The sequence below is a fragment of the Narcine bancroftii genome, chromosome 1, assembly GCF_036971445.1.
Source record: "Narcine bancroftii isolate sNarBan1 chromosome 1, sNarBan1.hap1, whole genome shotgun sequence".
Taxonomy (NCBI): Eukaryota; Metazoa; Chordata; class Chondrichthyes; order Torpediniformes; family Narcinidae; genus Narcine; species Narcine bancroftii.
Genome location: NC_091469.1, coordinates 376722478 through 376741977, shown reverse-complemented (window position 1 = coordinate 376741977; position 19500 = coordinate 376722478). Strand labels below are relative to the sequence as shown.

The window sequence follows — 19500 nt, the reverse complement described above, 5'->3', positions numbered from 1 at the left end:
ATGGGGCGCCGTGCATGCCGGGAACTGTAGTCATGAGAGGACAAGATGGGGGCCGCGTGGCCGCAGTGGGACTACAATACCGGTGTGCCCCGCGGCGCTCGAACAGGTTGCCGGTAAACGGGGCAGCCCCGTGGACCGTTCGCGCCCCTCAGGCCTCCGCTTGCCCGGTTTGGATTGCGGGGATAGCGGAGCATCCGTTTGGCCAGCTCCTCCCTCCTGGCCCGAGCGACGCCGATGTTGGGCCGAGTGCTTCGTTCCTGCCGTCAGTGACAGGCACCTCCGATCGCAGTATGCTGCAGAGCATCGGCCTGACCCTGCTCGTCCTGGTCGCCACTCTCCTGTGCGTGCTGCTCTTCATGCTTTTCGGTGAGTACAAATCCGAGGGAAGCTGGCCTCCTTCTCCTGTGCAAAAGGAGATTTGATTTGCAGGAAAGGCTGGAGGAAGCCGGCACAGATTTAACATTTAGGTCGGAAGGTGCACGGAGGATTTGAGTTCAACGTTCAGAGTCCCTGGGCTGGCTGGCCTACACTAGTTTCAAAAGGGAGAAAGTAATTTGAGAGAATAATTTTCTGAGTTATTGAGAAAGAACCTGATGGGTTCACCTACTATGAGCTGGTGATTTGATGAGTTGAATAGTCTCTTCTGAATTAAAACATTTATTTGATTTCGAAGGAAATTCATTGATGGGCAAGTGGGACTTGGGAACTATCCTTGGTGCTTTGCCAGGATATATTGCTTTCAGCCAAATCTATTTTTAATCAATCTGCATGTATAATTCATCATTAAAACAACCTCATAAAGCTTGGGATACGCATTGATGGAGATAATAGTTTCGAAGCAGTAAACAAGAAATCTGCAGATGTTGGGAAACTCGATCATGCACAAAATGCTAGGGGACCAGTGGAAAGCAATGGACAGTTGATGTTTTGGACTGAAAACTCTTATCAAGAATAGCAAGAGCTGGGTGTAAACCTGATTTTTTTTTTAAAAAAGGGGGTGGGTGTAAAGGATCATTGTCTGGGAGACAAGGCTGCTATAGAAGTAAGTGAAAAATGAAGGAGAAAGGAAATGGCCAACCTTTTAATTTTTAATTTAGTCATACAGCATGATTTTGGCCCACAAATCCATGCTGCCCAATTAACCTACACCCCCAGTACTTGTGGGCCGAAATCGCCTGTTACCGTGCTGTATGCCTAAATTAAAAATTAAAAGGTTGGGCACCCCTGGCCTAGTGTGTCTGCACCCACCACACAATGGACTATCCTAGTTGTTCTCAACCTTTATCTTTCCACTCACAGACCACTTTAAGTAATCCCTCTGCCATCAGTGGTTTGTGATTGGTAAGGGATTGCTTAAGGTGAGTGGGTAGGGAAGGTTGAGAATCACTGCTCTAGACCCAGTTGTTACTGATATATTTTGCTTGAGAAAAATTGTCATTGGCCGATTTCCTTTGGAGTTATGAAACCGTGGACATAAGAAGTCAATTAGGTACGATTAAAAGTGGTTTTCAAACTTTTTCTTTCCACCCACATACCACCTTAAGCAATTCTTTACTAATCACAGAGCACCTATGGCATAGGGAATACTTAAAGTGGTATGTGAGTGGAAAGAAAAAGGTTGAGAACCACTGGACTATCCCATTCCACTGTAAGTCCCAGGTCATTGTAAATTGGAGGGTGATCAACCCTTCAACAAGCTGCTTTGAATTAATTTTTTACAAAAGACTGCAATCAGTGAAATGCACCATTTTAATAAATAATGCTAGCCTTTTCTTAAAAAAAAACCCACTGGCAAATGCTCTACATCAAAGAAATATAACTTGTGACAAAATAATTAATCAAAACAATCCTACAACCAAAGGATGAAACCAAACATTTGCAATTCTGTTGCATCCATCTGTGAATGGTGATGGGTGGTCAAAGAGTGGACAAATGTGGAATCTGAGTAAACATCTTATTTACAGTGAGTAAACATCTTATTTACAATTGCTGAACACCACCTCAGGAATACCATCACCAAAGATGAAGTTCTTACAACCTTCTTATGACATAGGAGGCCATTTGACCCATTGATTCTATTACTAGTTCACAGAGCACTCCTATTCCGCCACAAATTTTCCTCTTTAAACTATTCAACTTGATTTCCTCATGAACTCAGCCCAGATTCTACCCATGTACTGGGGAAAGATCTACAGCAGCCAATCAACCAAGATGTCTTTGCAATTGAAAGTACACAGGAACTTGCACAGCCAGAGGGAGAAGCTGCAAACTCCACAAAGGCAGCACCAGAGGTTAGATTTAAGTACAATTTTTTTAAAAAGTGCTGTGAGCAGTAGCTGTACCAGCCTTAAGATGGGTCTGTACCATCATGGATGTCAGGTATAATTCATGAACTCAAAGAGAAAAGCTCATTTCTTCTTTTCTGTTCTGCTATTCAATGAGCTTATTCCAATATCTTATTTTTGTTCTATACTTTTGGTTAATTATTCCCTTTGTTTCAAAGGGGCAATTGGCCTAATATCTATTGCATTTTGGGGAATATAGTTCTTCAGTCACTTTTTGAATTTAGAAATGTCCTAAGTTGACTCTGAGTTTCAAAGAATTGAAAACAGACCTTGTCCGTAGTGCTGAACTTCCTAGATAACAGAAATGGTTTCTGTTTGTCTTTACCATCTATTTTTTGTAAACATTTCAATCTAGTAAATTGCAGCCAGTACCACTCTAGTTTGGTGACCTGAAAAACTATCCTCCTCTCTGCACATATTGTCCTACCTGCTGAGCATTTCCTGCTTTTATTTTTTTTCATAGATGTAAAGGAGTAAATTATTCCAAAATATTTATTTTGTAATGTATTTTTATGTATATATGTGTATTGTGTGTGTATAACATGGTCTGGAGAAACACTGCTGTTTCATCTGGTTGTAACTATAGTCAAACTATTATAAATTTGAACTTGAACATAACTTTTACCTTTTTGTATTCCATTTCTCTGCAATAAAGACTAGCATTCTGTGAGACTTTTTGATACTTTTCCTTGTTGTCTTAATGATTGATACATGCATTATAAATCCTCACTCTTCATCTTCTACTGTTAATAATATTTGGTGAATAATTGTTCAGGATATTTGAATTTTTGTGTTTACATTTCCAGGATCCTTGTTAGTAATTTTTAAAAGCCCTTTATGACTCTGAGCAATCTCTTTTTCATGACCTATTGGGCATTTTCATTGTTCTGGACAGTTTATTCTTATTCTCAAAAGTAGAAAAAACATTTTGTCTTTTGAATAGAATTTGTTTCTGCAGTATCTGTAGTTATGCAGCTACTGTGTGCCAAGAGAAGATTGGAAATTATAAATTATCACAATTCTAACTGGGTGACATGTATTAATTAATGCACTGGTTACAGAAGAAACAATGAGCCTCAATGACAATCTACTTGTCATGTAGAACCTCATCACTGTAAATGCTGCACCGATATTTGTTGTTCCATTACACCTGTTGCTAAATTAAGAATTTATCTGTTGTTTGAATACAACAAGCAAGATTAATCTCACCTGCAATACTCAGTCATGATGGAAAAATTAGGCAGGCCATGCAGCACCCATAGAAAGTAAAGTGTAATGTTTTGGGTTTGGACCCTTCATCAGGCATAAGCAAAATCAGGCAGGTTCTTGAATAAAATGGTGGGAGGAAGGGCCAGAGGATAATGGGTGGATATAGGTGGGAGAGTAGAAGAGGAAAAAAAATCTGTGATGGGGAGAGGATATCTCTATGAAAGGAGAAGGAAAGGAAGGGTGTGGGGACAGGGAAAGAAAGACACTTGGGGAAGGGGGTTAACAGAAATTAGAGGTCTATTAATGTTGTTTGGTTGGAGAGTGCCAGATGGAATACAAGATGTCTCTCCAGTTTGTGGGTAACCTCAGATTGACAGTGCATGCATGAGGCCATGGATAAACATGTCAGTGTGGCAATAGTATGTGAAATTGAAATTGTTGGCCACTGAGGATTCTTGCTCTTGCAGCAGACAGAGTGAAGTTGCTTAACGAAACAATCTCTTAATTTCACCAATGTAGTGGAGGTCACATCAAGACCATCGGATGCAGTAGTTGACCCCTGCAGATTCAAAAGTGAAATGTTGCTTCACTTGGAAGGGCTGTTTAGGACACCAAATAATGATGAGGGAGGAAGTATAGGTGCAAGTGTAGCATTTCTTGCAGTCATAGGGATAGATACTGGGGGGACAAAGAAGTCCTGGGGAAAGTTGTCCTTGTGTAAAGTGGAGAAGGAAGATGATGATATGTTTGGTGGTGAGCTTAGATTGGTGGAAGTTGCAGAGGATAATATATTAGATGTGGAGGCTGATGGCTAGTAGGTTTAAAAACAAGGGGATTCCTGTCCTGGTTGCATCTTGGAATGGAATGGAGCAGGGCAGATGACCAGGAAATCGTGGCGATGCAGATGAAGGGTGAGTTGATAGCAGTAGTGGGAAAGAGACTTTTCTTTTGAAGGAGGACCTATTGGATGGACCAGAATGGAATACCTCATCTTTGGAACAGATGTGACAGAAATGGAAGAATTGAGAGAAAGGAATAGAGTCCTTGAAGGAGACAGGGTGAGAAAAGGTGTATTCAAGGTAATTATGGGCATTAGTAGGTCTATAGAAGTCATCTGTTGACAGTTTGTTTCCTGAGATGGAGAGATTGAGAAATGGGAGAATGTTGCGGAGATGGACCAAGTGAATTTGAGATTAGGATTAGAGTTGACAGCAAAATGGATAAAGCAGCAACAAGGACCTCCCAGTAGCTAACCCTTTCAATTCCATCCATGCACCATTGCCATGCCGACGTGTCTGTCCATGGCCTTGTGCACTGCCAAACCGAGGATACCTATAAATTGGAGGAACCACACCTTGTATTCTCTGGGCACTCTCCAACCTGATGGCATCAACATCTCCAATTTCTGTTAACCCCCTCCTCCGTCTCTTTTCCTATTCCTTTCTCCTTTCTCCTTTCCTGCAGCTCCCCATTCTTTTAGCAGAGGATTTACCCTCTTACTCTGTCACTTCTCAGCACTTTTCTCTCTTCTGCCACCCCCAGCTGTATCCCTATTTGACCTCTTACCTGTCAACTTGTACTCCTTCACCTCCCCCAAACTCTTCATTCAAGTGCTTGCCTGTTGTTGGTTATCCTTTACTTCCTATGGCTGCTCTGTATCTAGCTGATCTTTTCCAGCTCATTTGTGTATTGTAGTAGACACAGTATCTGCAGACTTTCATGTTTAACTCCATACATCTTGTCTGACCAACTAATTCTCCATCAGTTTTCTCAACATCAGTTGTGTGAGCAGTTGTATCACTGGGTTGAAAAATGAATGGCTTTCTGTTGCTTTCTAGGTTGGTATGTGGTTTGGCAGCTATTCCTGTCCAAGTTTAAATTTCTTCGCGAACTCGTAGGTGATACCAGCTCACTCCAGGGAGACAACGAACCATCAGAGAGTGTAAGCACAGGAGACTTGCCATCTGTATCTCCAGGGTATAGACCTAAATCAACACGTCTACGAAGACTGCCAATTGAAGACACCAACTAGAGGAGAAAATTGGAACATTGTTCTATTCATTTGGATCATTCTTTGGCACTTGAGCACAACTTCAGACTGTGATTGACATGGTGTGCTTTATTTAATTGATTATCTCTCTTGCTAAAAATATAATTTTTCATTTGGAGAAATTTACAAGTGTTTGAATCATGCAAAAATGCATAATGCTTATTTATCGGTATAGTGTTATAGAAAACTACAGTGCAGTACAGGCTCATCAGCCCTTGATGTTGTATTGAACCATATATTCCTTAAAAATAAAGAATAAAACCCTCCCTACCTCGTAACCCTCTATTTTCCTTCCATCCATGTACCTGTCTAAGATTCTTTTTACTGCCCCTAATGTTTCAGCCTCCACCACCATCCCTGGCAAGGCATTCAAGGCAACCACAACTGTTTTTTTTTTAAAAAAAAAACGGACCCCTGATGTCTTCACTAAACTTCCCTCCCTTCACTTTGTACATAGGTCCTCTGGTGTTTATTATTCCTTCCCTGGGAAAAAGATGCTGGCTGTCCACCCTATCTATGCCTCTCATAATCTTCTAGACCTATTCTCATCTCATCCTTTTACACTCCAAAGAGAAAAGCCCAAGCTCTACTAATCTTGTCTCATAAGACTCATTTTCCAATCCAGGCCACATCCTGGTAAATCTCCTCTGCACCCCTTCCATAACTTCCACATCCTTCTTATAATGAGGTGACCACAACTGAACAAAATGTTTGAAGTGTGGTCTCACCAGAGATTTGTAGAGTTGCATCATGACCTCTTGTCTCTTGAAATCAACATCCCATACACCTTAACTATCCTATCATCCTGTGTGGCTTGAGGGATGTATGGATTTGGACCCCAAGGTCCCCCTGTTCATCCAAACTCTTAATTAACTGATCATTATCCCTGTACTCAGCCTTCTGGTTTGTCCTTCCAAAATGCATCACCTCACACTCAGCCGGATTGAATCCCATCTGCCACATTTCTGCCCAACTCTGCATTCTGTCTATATCCATTTTTTAACCTATGGCAACATTCAGCACCATCCACATGCCATCCACAAACTTACTGACCCATCCTTCCACCTCTTCACTTATAAAAGTCACAAAGAGCAGGAGTCTGAGACCAGATCCCTGTGGAACTCCACTAGTCACTGACCTTTAAGCAGAATACTTTCCTTCCACGACTACTTTCTGCTGTCTTCATGTCTCATGACTTTCTGAACAAGTCTCTCATGGGGGATCTTGTCCAATGCCTTACTAAAATCTATATTGACCACATCTACCAACCTACCCTCATCAATTTCTTTTGTTACCTCCTCCAAAAAAAAACTCAATTAGGCTTGTGAGACACAACCTTCCTTCACAAAGCTATGCTGCGTATCCTTGAATAGACTACTTCTCCAAATGTTCATAGATCCTATCCTAAGAATCCTCTCCTATAGTTTGATGCAAGACTCACTGGTCTATAAATCCCAGGGTTCTTCCTATTAACTTTTTTAAACAAAGGAACCGATTTTGCCATTCTCCAATCCTCCGTTACCTCCCCTGTGGCCAAAGGGGATTCGAAGATCATAGCTTTTGCCCCAGCTAACCTCCCTCACTTCCCACATTAATCTGGGGTATATAGTGCTTGGTCCCGGGGACTTGTCAATCTTAATGTCAGTCTTCCTCTTCTTTTATCTCAACATTGTCCAGCACAAAAGCTCATTCTATTCTGACCTCACCCTGAACAAGGACCTTTTCTCTTGTGAACACTGAAGGAAAGTATTCATTTAAGACCTCCTCCGCCTCCAGGCACATGTTGCCACCTTTATCCTTTAGTGGCCCCACCTTCCTTCTCATCATCTGTTCTTCACATATGCATAGAACGGTTTGGGGTTCTCAATCCTACATGCCAAGGCCTTCTCATGTCCCCTTTGAGCTCTCCCAAATCCTTTCTCAAGCTGCTTCCTGGCTGTCGTATACTTCTCATGAGCCCTTCCTGCTTCCTACATCTAATGTATGCTTCCTTTTGACTAGTTGTCTCACCTGTTTAGTCAGCCACAGTTCCTTTTTCCTACCATAATTCCCTGTTCCAGTGTGACAAACCCATCCTGAAACCCAGCACAAGTGATCCCTAAACTTCCTCCACTATTTCATCTATATCTTTCCCAGTAGTCATGAATCAAATTGAGCTGCAATCTAATTTTAATGCATGTTATTCCACTTTCTGAATTACTGAGCTAAATACTAAAGACAATTTATGTTGTGAAATAGCATTTTTTTAATGTCAATTATTTGAATTTTGCATTAGATGCTTCTGATGTCTTTAACTTTTCATGTGATTACGGAGGCGGATTGGACATGTTTACAGAGTACTTATTTTCTTCTGCACCTTCTTTATTGTAAGATGTCAGTTGAAACAACCCAACTTGCTTTCATTGAAATCTGTAAGAGCTCAAGTCCTGCCTAAACTACAATTTTCTTCTGTATATTTACAAAAAATGTAATGAGTAATCAGGAAAGAAATGTAGGATTTTAATTCGTATGCATTGACATGGGCCTAGAAATAAATTTGTGGTACTAAAGGGGTGTACTCTGACAACTATTTTGGCTCATTGCCAGCTGCTTCTGACCTGATGCTCAAGACCTTGAACATCATTGATGAACACTTTGTACACTGCAGAGCAGTGACTTGGGGTGGTGGCAACAAGATCTCAAAACCTGGGTAGGCTCTTCTAAGTGTGTCCAATGATGCATAACCTCTGAAGTAACATGATTTAAATTCCTGGGCAAAATTACAAAAGACAAATTTAGAGGGAATAATGTTCTCCTGTGCACACAACTGACCAGGAAATGGCATCAGGAACATCATGTTGTAGTATCACAGGCAAATGCTAGATCAAGTTTCCAGAGAAGCATGATTTGACCCAGAATCGGCTGGAGCAGCTATCTTGCATTTTTAAATGATTTTCAGCCACCTGGAACTGCAAAAAGCAGACCTACTTGTATGAATTTCTAGTTCATAGTTTATTATTAGCATTTCTTGTGGTTTTGTGACTGAATATTTTGTTGATTCCAAAGCTTTTGCTTTCTTCATCCATGTTGACAAAATTTGTCTTTTGCTTTTATCAGCTTCTAAATACCCTAAAAATTTTCTAAGCTGCATTAACTGACTTGGCAATGTTTGAGGCTATTTCAGGGCATCAATAATTCCATTCTATTCATTGATGTTCCTTGAGTGCTTAATGGTGGACCTTATTTTCCTCCTCACTCTTCCCTTGACACCATTTCCTTAATTAAAGAAAACAGTTGGAACTGCTGTCGTCATTGTTCAGTTGTGTTGGATAGGGCTGACCATAAAATCATGGAAACTGAGACAAGGCTGGAAATAGGGCGAAGATAAGACAACTGATTTCCAAATATCAAAATAAGACAGGTCCTGCTAATAGTTGATTTTGTTTCTCCCATCAAGTTTGCAATACCTGGTTCCAAAGTTCAAACATGCATTTTGTGACATGACTGTATTTGGCTTGCTTTTGTTTTGAACACTATATGTGGTCTATCAATATATCTACAGAAAAACATCTCTGAAGGATCAGGTCAGGAAACTAAATGGACTTGAGCAGAATTCGCTGTTTTGGCATTTTATTTGTTTACAGGAAGTGTATTCATCTTGGGTGAGGTAGTCACATTGTAAAGATTTTATGGTTAAAAGTGATTTAAATGCATACATTAATGATCAAATGGACAAGATACAAATTTTAAAAAATACACTTGTATTGCTAGCTTCATTCACCTGAACCTCTATAGTCTTTAACACAATGAACTATTTCATTCTTCTGGCTCTTTTCTATGCCACAGTTGTATATTGCTCCCTTTACCATTTGTCTAATAAGGCCTAGTTTATTATTTTACTCCTTATGACTGTGTAATCTACCTTATCTCCTCTCCTCTGTTGTCACCACATCATTGGCCTCTGCTGTCTGCACACTTGTTCCCTAACTTCTTCTGTATTGGTGGTTCACTTCCTACTTTCCCTGCTTCTCCTTTCAGTTCTGCCCTATATTCTTCCTGTTTGGGTTATTGCCTTCTCCCCTCTGAAGTGCTTTTTGTTACAGGAAATGCTCTACAAAAGTGTTCCTTCCTAGTTTGAAGGAACACGACTAGTTTTGGGAGATATAGGAAAATGTAGATGGTCAGAAAAAGGCGGTGTTGGGGATCTGGTGCATTTAACCTCAAAACCCTTTTATAATTTTTCCATTCAATTGAGGAAAAGCAGAAGGATTCAACTATGGATTCTTGGGTCTTGCTAATGAGGATGGGGAGTTAATAGAGCACAAAATTAGGGGTGCTGGTGGGTGAGGGCAGGGTAGGAGAAAGGGCCTTTGTTGGCAGGGTAGAGAAAAGCTGCAATTAGGCTGAGGGGCTGATGAAGTACCATACTTCTGTAATGCTGCAAGGATTCTTCACATTTTTGAGACCTAAAGCTGCTGCATCCCTTTCGCAGCTGTACTTGGAAAGTCAGAGGAATTCTGAGGTACCTGTTTAATATAAATCTGCCTCTTAAATTTGCCAATAATGTATCCTGTCTTGTATCTGCATTCATTTAACAATTAAAAAAAATGATACAAACAGCATGGTAACAGGTCATTTTGGCCTACCAGACCATGCCACCCAATTTACACCCCTGGTACGTTTTGATCAGTGGAGCCCCCAGAGAAAGCCTTCGCAGACATGGGGAGAACTTAGAAACTCCTTACAGGCAGCTCGGGACTCAAACCCAAGTCCGGTCCCGATTGCTGGCACTGCACTAACTGCTATGTCAAGCGTGTTGCCCTATTCTCTACTTTTACATTTTATGTTCATCTCAATACGTCATGGTGTTTTATGATGAAGGTCAGATATTTAAAAGGAGAAAATCTGCTTTCCCCAACTTTTATTTGTATCATCAAAGAGGCTACCTCAAACTCTATAAATGGTAGGTGCTTGTGGTTTCATGGAAGTAACTTTATATTAAAAACAAATTTATTATAAATACAGAATGAATTGCCATACTGTATAAAGTTACTTGCACAATGGTTACAATGTAAAATTAGGTAGATGTTTTAAATTGATATTTCTGGTTACATTCAGACCTTAGTTTGTATGCATGTTATATTTAAATTATTAGAATGCAAGTTGGAGTGTTTATTTGACTGAAGGAATACTTGCACTTACGTCATGTATACTTACGTCATGTATTTTAGACAATAGTCATTTTAAGAATGTGGTTGAGTTTTAATAATGTCCTTAGTATTTTTCTTAAATTGACTGCTGTAATAGAAGCACTGAATAAAATGGAAAGAAACATTTGCATTGATGTCTTTTAAAAAAATTTTCATATTTCCAAGTCCTTCCTATTTTCTGGAAAGAACCCCTCCCCCCGTATTATTGAAATACTATAATGTTTCTTTTTAAAAATTAAAAAAAAGAACCAAACAATCCCTCCTCCCCCACCCCCCCACCACCCCACTCCCTTTCACAGTATAAATCCACACACTGTCAGGGCTCACATTTACATTGACCATCAAAAATTCTATTTGGGGAAGTCACTTGCATTTATACTATAACAACATATATTATTGGCCTTTTAATTATTATATTTATAATTATAATTGGCCCCCTATATGATCCAAAATATTGCTGCCTTATCTTAAAAAAATACATCATATTTGTTCTTTAAGTTGTATGCAACTATTCATCTCATCAGTCCATCACGCTATATGTAGAGGGGAGTCGGATTTCCAAGTAATTGCAATATATTTCTTAGTCACTGCTAAGGCTATTTTAACAAATGAAATTTGGAATTTAGTTAGTTTATTACTTATTTCAATGAAGTTGCCCAAAAGATAAAGCTCTGGGTCATCCACAAAGGCCACCCTTGTTATCCTTGTTAATATTTCACCAATATCCTGCCAGAAAGTTTTCACTTTCACACACTAACACATAGCATGTAAAAACATTCCTATTTCTATCCCATATCTAAAACACATCTTTAATATTTCAGATTTTGATTCATGCAACTTCTGTAGTGTGATGTATAATTGGTGTATAAAATTATATTGCACTAATCTATCTTGCATTTATGATTGGCGTCATGCTATCCAAACACTAATCAGACCAATATCTTTCCATTATTGCAACACCTAGATCGGACTCCCACCTCTCTCTCAATCTCTGTAAACCGGGTTTTACAGTTTCATTCTGGAGAGCATAGTACATCTTAGTTATAAATTTATGCGTATTCCCCAGCCAAGTTGTTAGTTCCATTTACCAATTTCAACCCCATCTTTCGCTCAGGAATGATCTTAGCTGGAGAAAACAAAATCCATTCCCATTATGCACTCCATATTTATTTTTTTAATTGTTCAAAAGACACGAGATTCCTCCACATAACAATCATCAATATATCTTATTCCTTTATCATACCATGAATTCAATATTTTGTTACCCAGATTCATGGGCAGCCACACATTTTTGCATAATTGTGTTCTCAATGATATCTCTGCATTTTTCTCCCCAACAACACTCATTTGTTTCTTTCCCTATTCTAATCATATGTATTAATATAGGGTCTGTCTATTTTGTTATTAACATTCCACTTATAAATAAAGTATCTTGCTGTTTCTTTTTCTATTGAATTCAATCCCATTTGGATCCAAGAAGGGGGATTATCTTCTTTAAAAAAAAATGATAAAAATCTTACTTGTGCTAATAAATAGTATTTCTTAAAGTCTGGATGTTTAAGTCCTCCCAGTTTATAATCCCATGTTAGCTTTTCCAATAAAATTCTCAGCACTTTGTTTTTTTTTAAATTTTTTTAAATTTTTCACTATAGATCACATTATTCAAGATATACACATTTCTCCTTTCAAATATATACAGTGTCGTTTCCTCCCCCACCCTCCTCCCCTCCCCCCCCCACCTCCCCCTCCATCCATTCAAAACTCTGAGTCCAAGATGCATCAAACCCATCAAACAATGGTGTCACTCAACATTAACGAACAAAAACTTCCACTGAGTCAATTCTTTCCATTCTCTTTTCCTTTCGTCATTTTAGGTGATAGATGTCCCGGTAGGTTTTCTCTATTATATTTCCATGTACGGCTCCCATATTTGTTCAAATAATGTTATATTATTTCTTAAACTATATGTTATTTTTCTAATGGAATACATTTATTCATTTCTATATACCATTGCTGTATTTTCAAATTATCTTCTAATTTCCAGTTTGACATAATACATTTTTTTGCTACAGCTAGGGCTATCTTAACAAATCTTTTTTGTACACCCTCCAAATCAAGTCCAAATTCTTTATTTTTTATGTTACTTAGGAGGAAGATCTCTGGGTTTTTTGGTATATTGCTTTCTGTAATTTTATTTAATATCTGGTTTAGATCTTCCCAAAATTTTTTCACCTTTTCACAAGTCCAGATTGCATGAATTGTTGTTCCTATTTCTTTTTTACAATGAAAACATCTGTCAGATACTGTTGGATCCCATTTATTTAACTTTTGAGGAGTGATATATAACCTATGTATCCAATTATATTGTATCATACGTAATCTCGTATTTATTGTATTTCTCATAGTTCCTAAACATAACCTCTCCCATGTTTCCTTTTTTATCTTTATGTTTAGATCTTGTTCCCACTTTTGTTTAGTTTTATCATTTATTTCCTCATTCTCCTTTTCTTGTAATTTGATATACATGTTTGTTATAAATTTTTTAATTATCTTTGTGTCTGTAATCAGATATTCAAAATTGCTTCCTTCTGGTAACTTCAGACTACTTCCCAATTTATCCTTTAAATAGGATTTCAATTGGTAATATGCCAGCACTGTATCTTGAGTTATATTATATTTATCCTTCATTTGTTCAAAGGATAATAATTTATTCCCCGAAAAACAATTTTCTATTCTTTTAATCCCTTTTTTCTCCCATTCTCTAAAAGACAGGTTATCTACCGTAAAAGGGATTAGCTGATTTTGCGTCAGTATTAGTTTTGATAATTGGTAGTTTGTTTTATTTCTTTCTACATGAATCTTCTTCCAAATATTAAGCAAATGGTGCAATACTGGAGAATTCCTATGTTTTACCAATTTTTCATCCCATTTATATAATATATGTTCAAGTATCTTCTCCCCTATTTTGTCTAGCTCTAATCTAGTCCAATCTGGCTTTTCTTTTGTTTGGTAAAAATCTGATAGATATCTTAATTGTGCGGCTCTATAATAATTTTTAAAATTTGACAGTTGTAAGCCTCCTTGTCTATACCATTCTGTTAATTTATTTAGTGCTATCCTCGGTTTCCCCCCTTTCCATAAAAAATTCCTTATTATTTTCTTTAACTCCTTAAAGAATTTTTCTGTCAAGTGTATTGGCAGTGCCTGAAATAGGTATTGTATCCTTGGAAAAATGTTCATTTTAATACAGTTTATCCTTCCTATTAGTGTTAATGGTAAGTCTTTCCAATGCTCTAAATCTTCCTGTATTTTTTTCATTAGTGGATAATAATTAAGTTTATATAGATGGCTGAGGTTTTTATTTATTTGTATACCTAGGTATCGTATTGTTTGCATTTGCCATCTAAACGGTGATTCTTTCTTGAATTTTGAGAAATCCGCATTATTCATTGGCATTGCTTCACTTTTATTTGCATTAATCTTGTATCCCGACACTTCTTCATACTCCTTCAATTTCTTATGTAATTCTTTTATTGATGTTTCTGGTTCCATTAGGTATACTATAACATCATCTGCAAATAAACTGATTTTGTATTCCTTGCCTTTTATTTTTATCCCTTTTATTTTATTTTCTGTTCTTATCAGTTCTGCAAGTGGTTCTATGGCTAACGCGAACAATAAGGGCGATAGTGGGCATCCCTGTCTTGTTGATCTGCTCAAGTTAAAATGTTTTGATACATATCCATTTACTGTCACTCTTGCCAATGGCCCCTTATATAATCTTTAATCCAATTAATATTTCTCTGGTAAACTAAATTTTTGTAGTACCTTGAATAAATAATTCCATTCTACTCTGTCGAAGGCCTTCTCTGCGTCTAAAGCAACTGCTACTGTTGGAGTTTTATTTCCTTCTACTGCATGAATTAAATTAATAAACTTACAAATATTATCTGTTGTTCGTCTTTTTTTTATGAATCCAGTTTGGTCTAGACTTACTATTTTTGGTACATAATCAGCTAATCTATTTGCTAATAATTTAGCTATTATCTTGTAATCTGTGTTAAGTAGAGATATTGGTCGATATGATGCTGGTGCAAGTGAATCTTTCCCTGCCTTTGGTATTACTGTAATTATTGCTGTTTTGCACGAATCTGGTAAGCTTTGTGTTTTATCAATCTGGTTGATTACTTCCAGGAGGGGAGGAATTAATAAATCTTTAAATGTTTTATAGGATAATCATGTCATGTCATGTTCCTTCTCCATTAACAATGGCGTGAAGCAAGGCTGTGTTCTCGCACCAACCCTCTTTTCAATCTTCTTCAGCATGATGCTGAACCAAGCCATGAAAGACCCCAACAATGAAGACGCTGTTTACATCCGGTACCGCACGGATGGCAGTCTCTTCAATCTGAGGCGCCTGCAAGCTCACACCAAGACACAAGAGAAACTTGTCCGTGAACTACTCTTTGCAGACGATGCCGCTTTAGTTGCCCATTCAGAGCCAGCTCTTCAGCGCTTGACGTCCTGCTTTGCGGAAACTGCCAAAATGTTTGGCCTGGAAGTCAGCCTGAAGAAAACTGAGGTCCTCCATCAGCCAGCTCCCCACCATGACTACCAGCCCCCCCACATCTCCATGGGGCACACAAAACTCAAAACGGTCAACCAGTTTACCTATCTCGGCTGCACCATTTCATCAGATGCAAGGATCAACAATGAGATGGACAACAGACTCGCCAAGGCAAATAGCGCCTTTGGAAGACTACACAAAAGAGTCTGGAAAAACAACCAACTGAAAAACCTCACAAAGATAAGCGTATACAGAGCCGTTGTCATACCCACACTCCTGTTCGGTTCCGAATCATGGGTCCTCTACCGGCACCACCTACGGCTCCTAGAACGCTTCCACCAGCGTTGTCTCTGCTCCATCCTCAACATCCATTGGAGCGCTTTCATCCCTAACGTCGAAGTACTCGAGATGGCAGAGGTCGACAGCATCGAGTCCACGCTGCTGAAGATCCAGCTGCGCTGGATGGGTCACGTCTCCAGAATGGAGGACCATCGCCTTCCCAAGATCGTATTATATGGCGAGCTCTCCACTGGCCACCGTGACAGAGGTGCACCAAAGAAAAGGTACAAGGACTGCCTAAAGAAATCTCTTGGTGCCTGCCACATTGACCACCGTCAGTGGGCTGATAACGCCTCAAACCGTGCATCTTGGCGCCTCACAGTTTGGCGGGCAGCAACCTCCTTTGAAGAAGACCGCAGAGCCCACCTCACTGACAAAAGGCAAAGGAGGAAAAACCCAACACCCAACCAACCAATTTTCCCCTGCAACCGCTGCAACCGTGTCTGCCTGTCCCGCATCGGACTTGTCAGCCACAAACGAGCCTGCAGCTGACGTGGACTTTTTACCCCCTCCATAAATCTTCGTCCGCGAAGCCAAGCCAAAGGAAAAAAAAAAAAAAATGTTTTATAGAATTCTATTTGGAGACCATCCTCTCCTGGTGTTTTATTATTCGGCAGATTTTTTTATTGTCTCTTGTATTTCTACTATTTCAAATGGTTCTATTAATTTATTTTGTTCCTCTGTTTGTAATTTCGGTAGTTCAATTTTAGTTAAGAATTCATCTATTTTGCCTTCTTTCCCTTCGTTTTCAGTTTGGTATAATTGTTCGTAGAATTCTCTGAAATTTTCATTAATTTCCGTTGGATTATATGTGATCTGTTTCTCTTTTTTCCTTGATGCCAATACCATTCTTTTAGTTTGTTCTGTCTTAAGCTGCCACGCTAGAATTTTGTGCGTTTTTTCTCCTAGTTCGTAATATTTCTGCTTTGTCTTCATTATATTTTTCTCCACCTTATATGTTTGAAATGTTTCATATTTTATTTTTTTATCTACCAATTCCCTTCTTTTAGTAGTGTCTTCCTTCCTTGCTAATTCTTTCTCTATATCTGCTATTTCCTTTTCCAACTGTTCTTTTTCCTGATTGTAATCCTTTTTCATCTTAGTTACATAACTTATTATTTGCCCTCTGATGAACGCTTTCATTGCGTCCCATAATATAAACTTATCCTTCACTGATTCCGTATTTATTTCAAAATATATTTTAATTTGTCTTTCTATGAATTCTCTAAAATCCTGTCTTTTAAGTAGCATGGGGTTTAATCTCCATCTATACATTTTTGGAGGGATATCCTCTAACTCTATTGTCAATATCAAGGGTGAATGGTCCGATAATATTCTAGCTTTACATTCTGTTTTTCTTACTCTATCTTGCATACGAGCTGATAACAAAAATAGGTCTATTCTTGAGTATGTTTTATGTCTACCCGAGTAATATGAATATTCCTTTTCATTTGGGTGTTGTTTCCTCCATATATCCAAAAGTTGCATTTCTTCCATCGATTTAACTATAAATTTGGTTACTTTGTTCTTTCTGTTAATTTTTTTCCAAGTTTTGTCCATATTTGAATCCAAATTCAGGTTGAAATCCCCTCCTATTAATATGTTCCCTTGCGTATCTGCTATCTTCAAAAAAATATCTTGCATAAACTTTTGATCTTCTTCGTTAGGTGAATATACATTGAGTAGATTCCAAAACTCCGAATATATCTGACATTTTATCATTACATATCTTCCTGCTGGATCTATTATTTCCTCTTCTATTTTAATTGGTACATTTTTACTGATTAATATAGCCACTCCTCTAGCTTTTGAGTTATATGACGCTGCCGTTACATGTCCTATCCAATCTCTCTTTAATTTCTTGTGCTCCACTTCAGTTAAGTGTGTTTCTTGCACAAATGCAATATCAATTTTTTCTTTTTTTCAGTAAATTTAGCAGTTTCTTCCTTTTGATTTGGTTATGTATTCCATTAATATTTAAAGTCATATAGTTTAATGTAGCCATTTTATACTTTGTTTATCTTTCCCTTCCGTTTCCTCATCATCACCTTTCCTTCTCATCCATTTCTGCTTTCTTTCTTTGAACAGTTTATAAGACAACATTTTTAACACATCAAACATTCCCCTATTCTCCTACCTAATATTTCTTTAACCCCATTGTCCCCTCCCCTTCCTGAGTTGCCCATTATCCCTTGTCGGGCAACCACATCTCCCCTCTCCATTTGGATTTGCGAATTCACTCGCAAGCGTCAACTGATTTTGCAGTGACCGTAATTTCTCCCTACCCAGCACCCCCCAGAAAAGATTTCAATTTTTATATACAACAAAGGTCACTCTCTAAATTCCTTCTTTACTCCTCTCTTCCCCTTTTTTCCCCTCATTAATTCTTCTCTATACACTATATATTTTCTTTTAAATGCACATACACTTATGTAATATATGTATTATATATGTATATAGTCCTATACACACGTCTTTTTAGTTCGCAGTCTTTTGTACTCTCGTTACACGTCTTCATCTCTCAGTCTATTTTGTAATTGTTCTGCAAATTTTCGTTCTTCCTCTGGATCCGAGAATAGTCTGTTTTGCTGTCCTGGAATAAATATTTTCAATACCGTTGGATGCTTTAGTATAAATTTATACCCTTTTTTCCATAAAATCGCCTTTGCTGTATTGAACTCTTTTCTATTCTTTAGGAGTTCAAAACTTATATCTGGATAAATAAAAAATTTTTGCCCTTTGTACTCCAGTGGCTTGTTGTCCTCTCTTACTTTCTCCATTGTTTTCTCCAGTACCTTTTCTCTTGTAGTATACCTTAGGAATTTTACTAAAATGGATCTTGGCTTTTGTTGTGGTTGTGGTTTAAAGGCTAATGCTCTATGTGCCCTTTCTATTTCCATTTCTTGCTGTAGTTCTGGACATCCTAAGATCCTGGGGATCCAATCTTTTATAAACTCTCTCATATTCTTGCCTTCTTATTCTTCCTTAAGGCCCACCATCTTTGTTATTTCTTCTGTTATAATTTTCCATTATATCTATTTTCTGAGCAAACAGTTCTTGTGTCTCCTTAACTTTTTTATTAGATTCCTCTAATTTCTTTTTTAAGTCCTCTACCTCCATTTCTACTGCTGCTTCTCGTTCTTCCACCTTGTCCATTCTTTTTCCCATTTCTGATAAGGTCATATCTATTTTATTCATTTTCTCTTCTGTATTGTTTATTCTTCTTCTTAAATCATTAAATTCTTGCGCTTGCCATTCTTTAAATGACTCCATGTATTCTTTAATAAGAGAAAGTATATCCTTTGTCTTGCCTTTACCTTCTTCTTCTATTTAACTGTACTCTTCCTCTTCCTCTTCTTCTTCCTGTGGGTTGGCCATCTGTTGTTTCTTTGTTGTCCTTTTCTTCTCTTCTTTCTTGTTTTCGTTGTCTTCTATGTTCTCCTCTTGCTGCTGCTGTTCTGTAGCTGTCATTGCTGGCTGTGGAGATCGACTCCCCAGCTGGTCACCACTCCCGTCGGTGTGTTTTTTTGCATGCGCATCGCGCACGCGCGACTCCTTGCTCATGCGCGGTTGCGCACTTTTACTCGGCTCAGCGAGCCATTTTTGTAGTCCACTTTCTACCGACCTGAGGGAGCGGGCTTCTCTCTCCACCGTGGGCCTCTTCGAACAGATAAGGCCTTCTCCTTCTTCTTCCATTGTCTTCTCTTCCTCTCTTCTTACCGTTGGTTTCGACTTTTCTTTTTTCGTCGCCATCTTCTTTCCACCTTTATATTCACTTTACTTTAATTTTTATTTTTGTGC

General features: G+C 38.3%; 1 protein-coding gene across 2 annotated transcripts; it reads left to right on the top strand.

The window, feature by feature from the left end:
* Positions 1-34: 34 nt before the first annotated feature.
* On the top strand, positions 35-10917 carry smim13 (small integral membrane protein 13). Of its 2 annotated transcripts, XM_069913397.1 has the most exons (3): positions 35-366; positions 2159-2291; positions 5393-5478. In XM_069913397.1, the coding sequence occupies exons 1-3, from the start codon at positions 291-293 to the stop codon at positions 5430-5432; spliced, it is 249 nt and encodes an 82-aa protein (XP_069769498.1). In that variant the 5' UTR covers positions 35-290; the 3' UTR covers positions 5433-5478. The 2 variants fall into 2 exon arrangements, with proteins under 2 accessions (XP_069769498.1, XP_069769497.1); XM_069913396.1 differs by lacking the exon at positions 2159-2291 and having other exon boundaries at positions 5393-10917.
* Positions 10918-19500: the final 8583 nt, after the last annotated feature.

Excerpts from the sequence above, each read along its gene's own strand:
- smim13 (XM_069913396.1), top strand. The coding sequence starts at position 291 with ATGCTGCAGAGCATCGGCCTGACCCTGCTCGTCCTGGTCGCCACTCTC. Across the intron at positions 367-5,392 it reads GCTGCTCTTCATGCTTTTCG|GTTGGTATGTGGTTTGGCAG; the intron begins GTGAGTACAAAT and ends GTTGCTTTCTAG.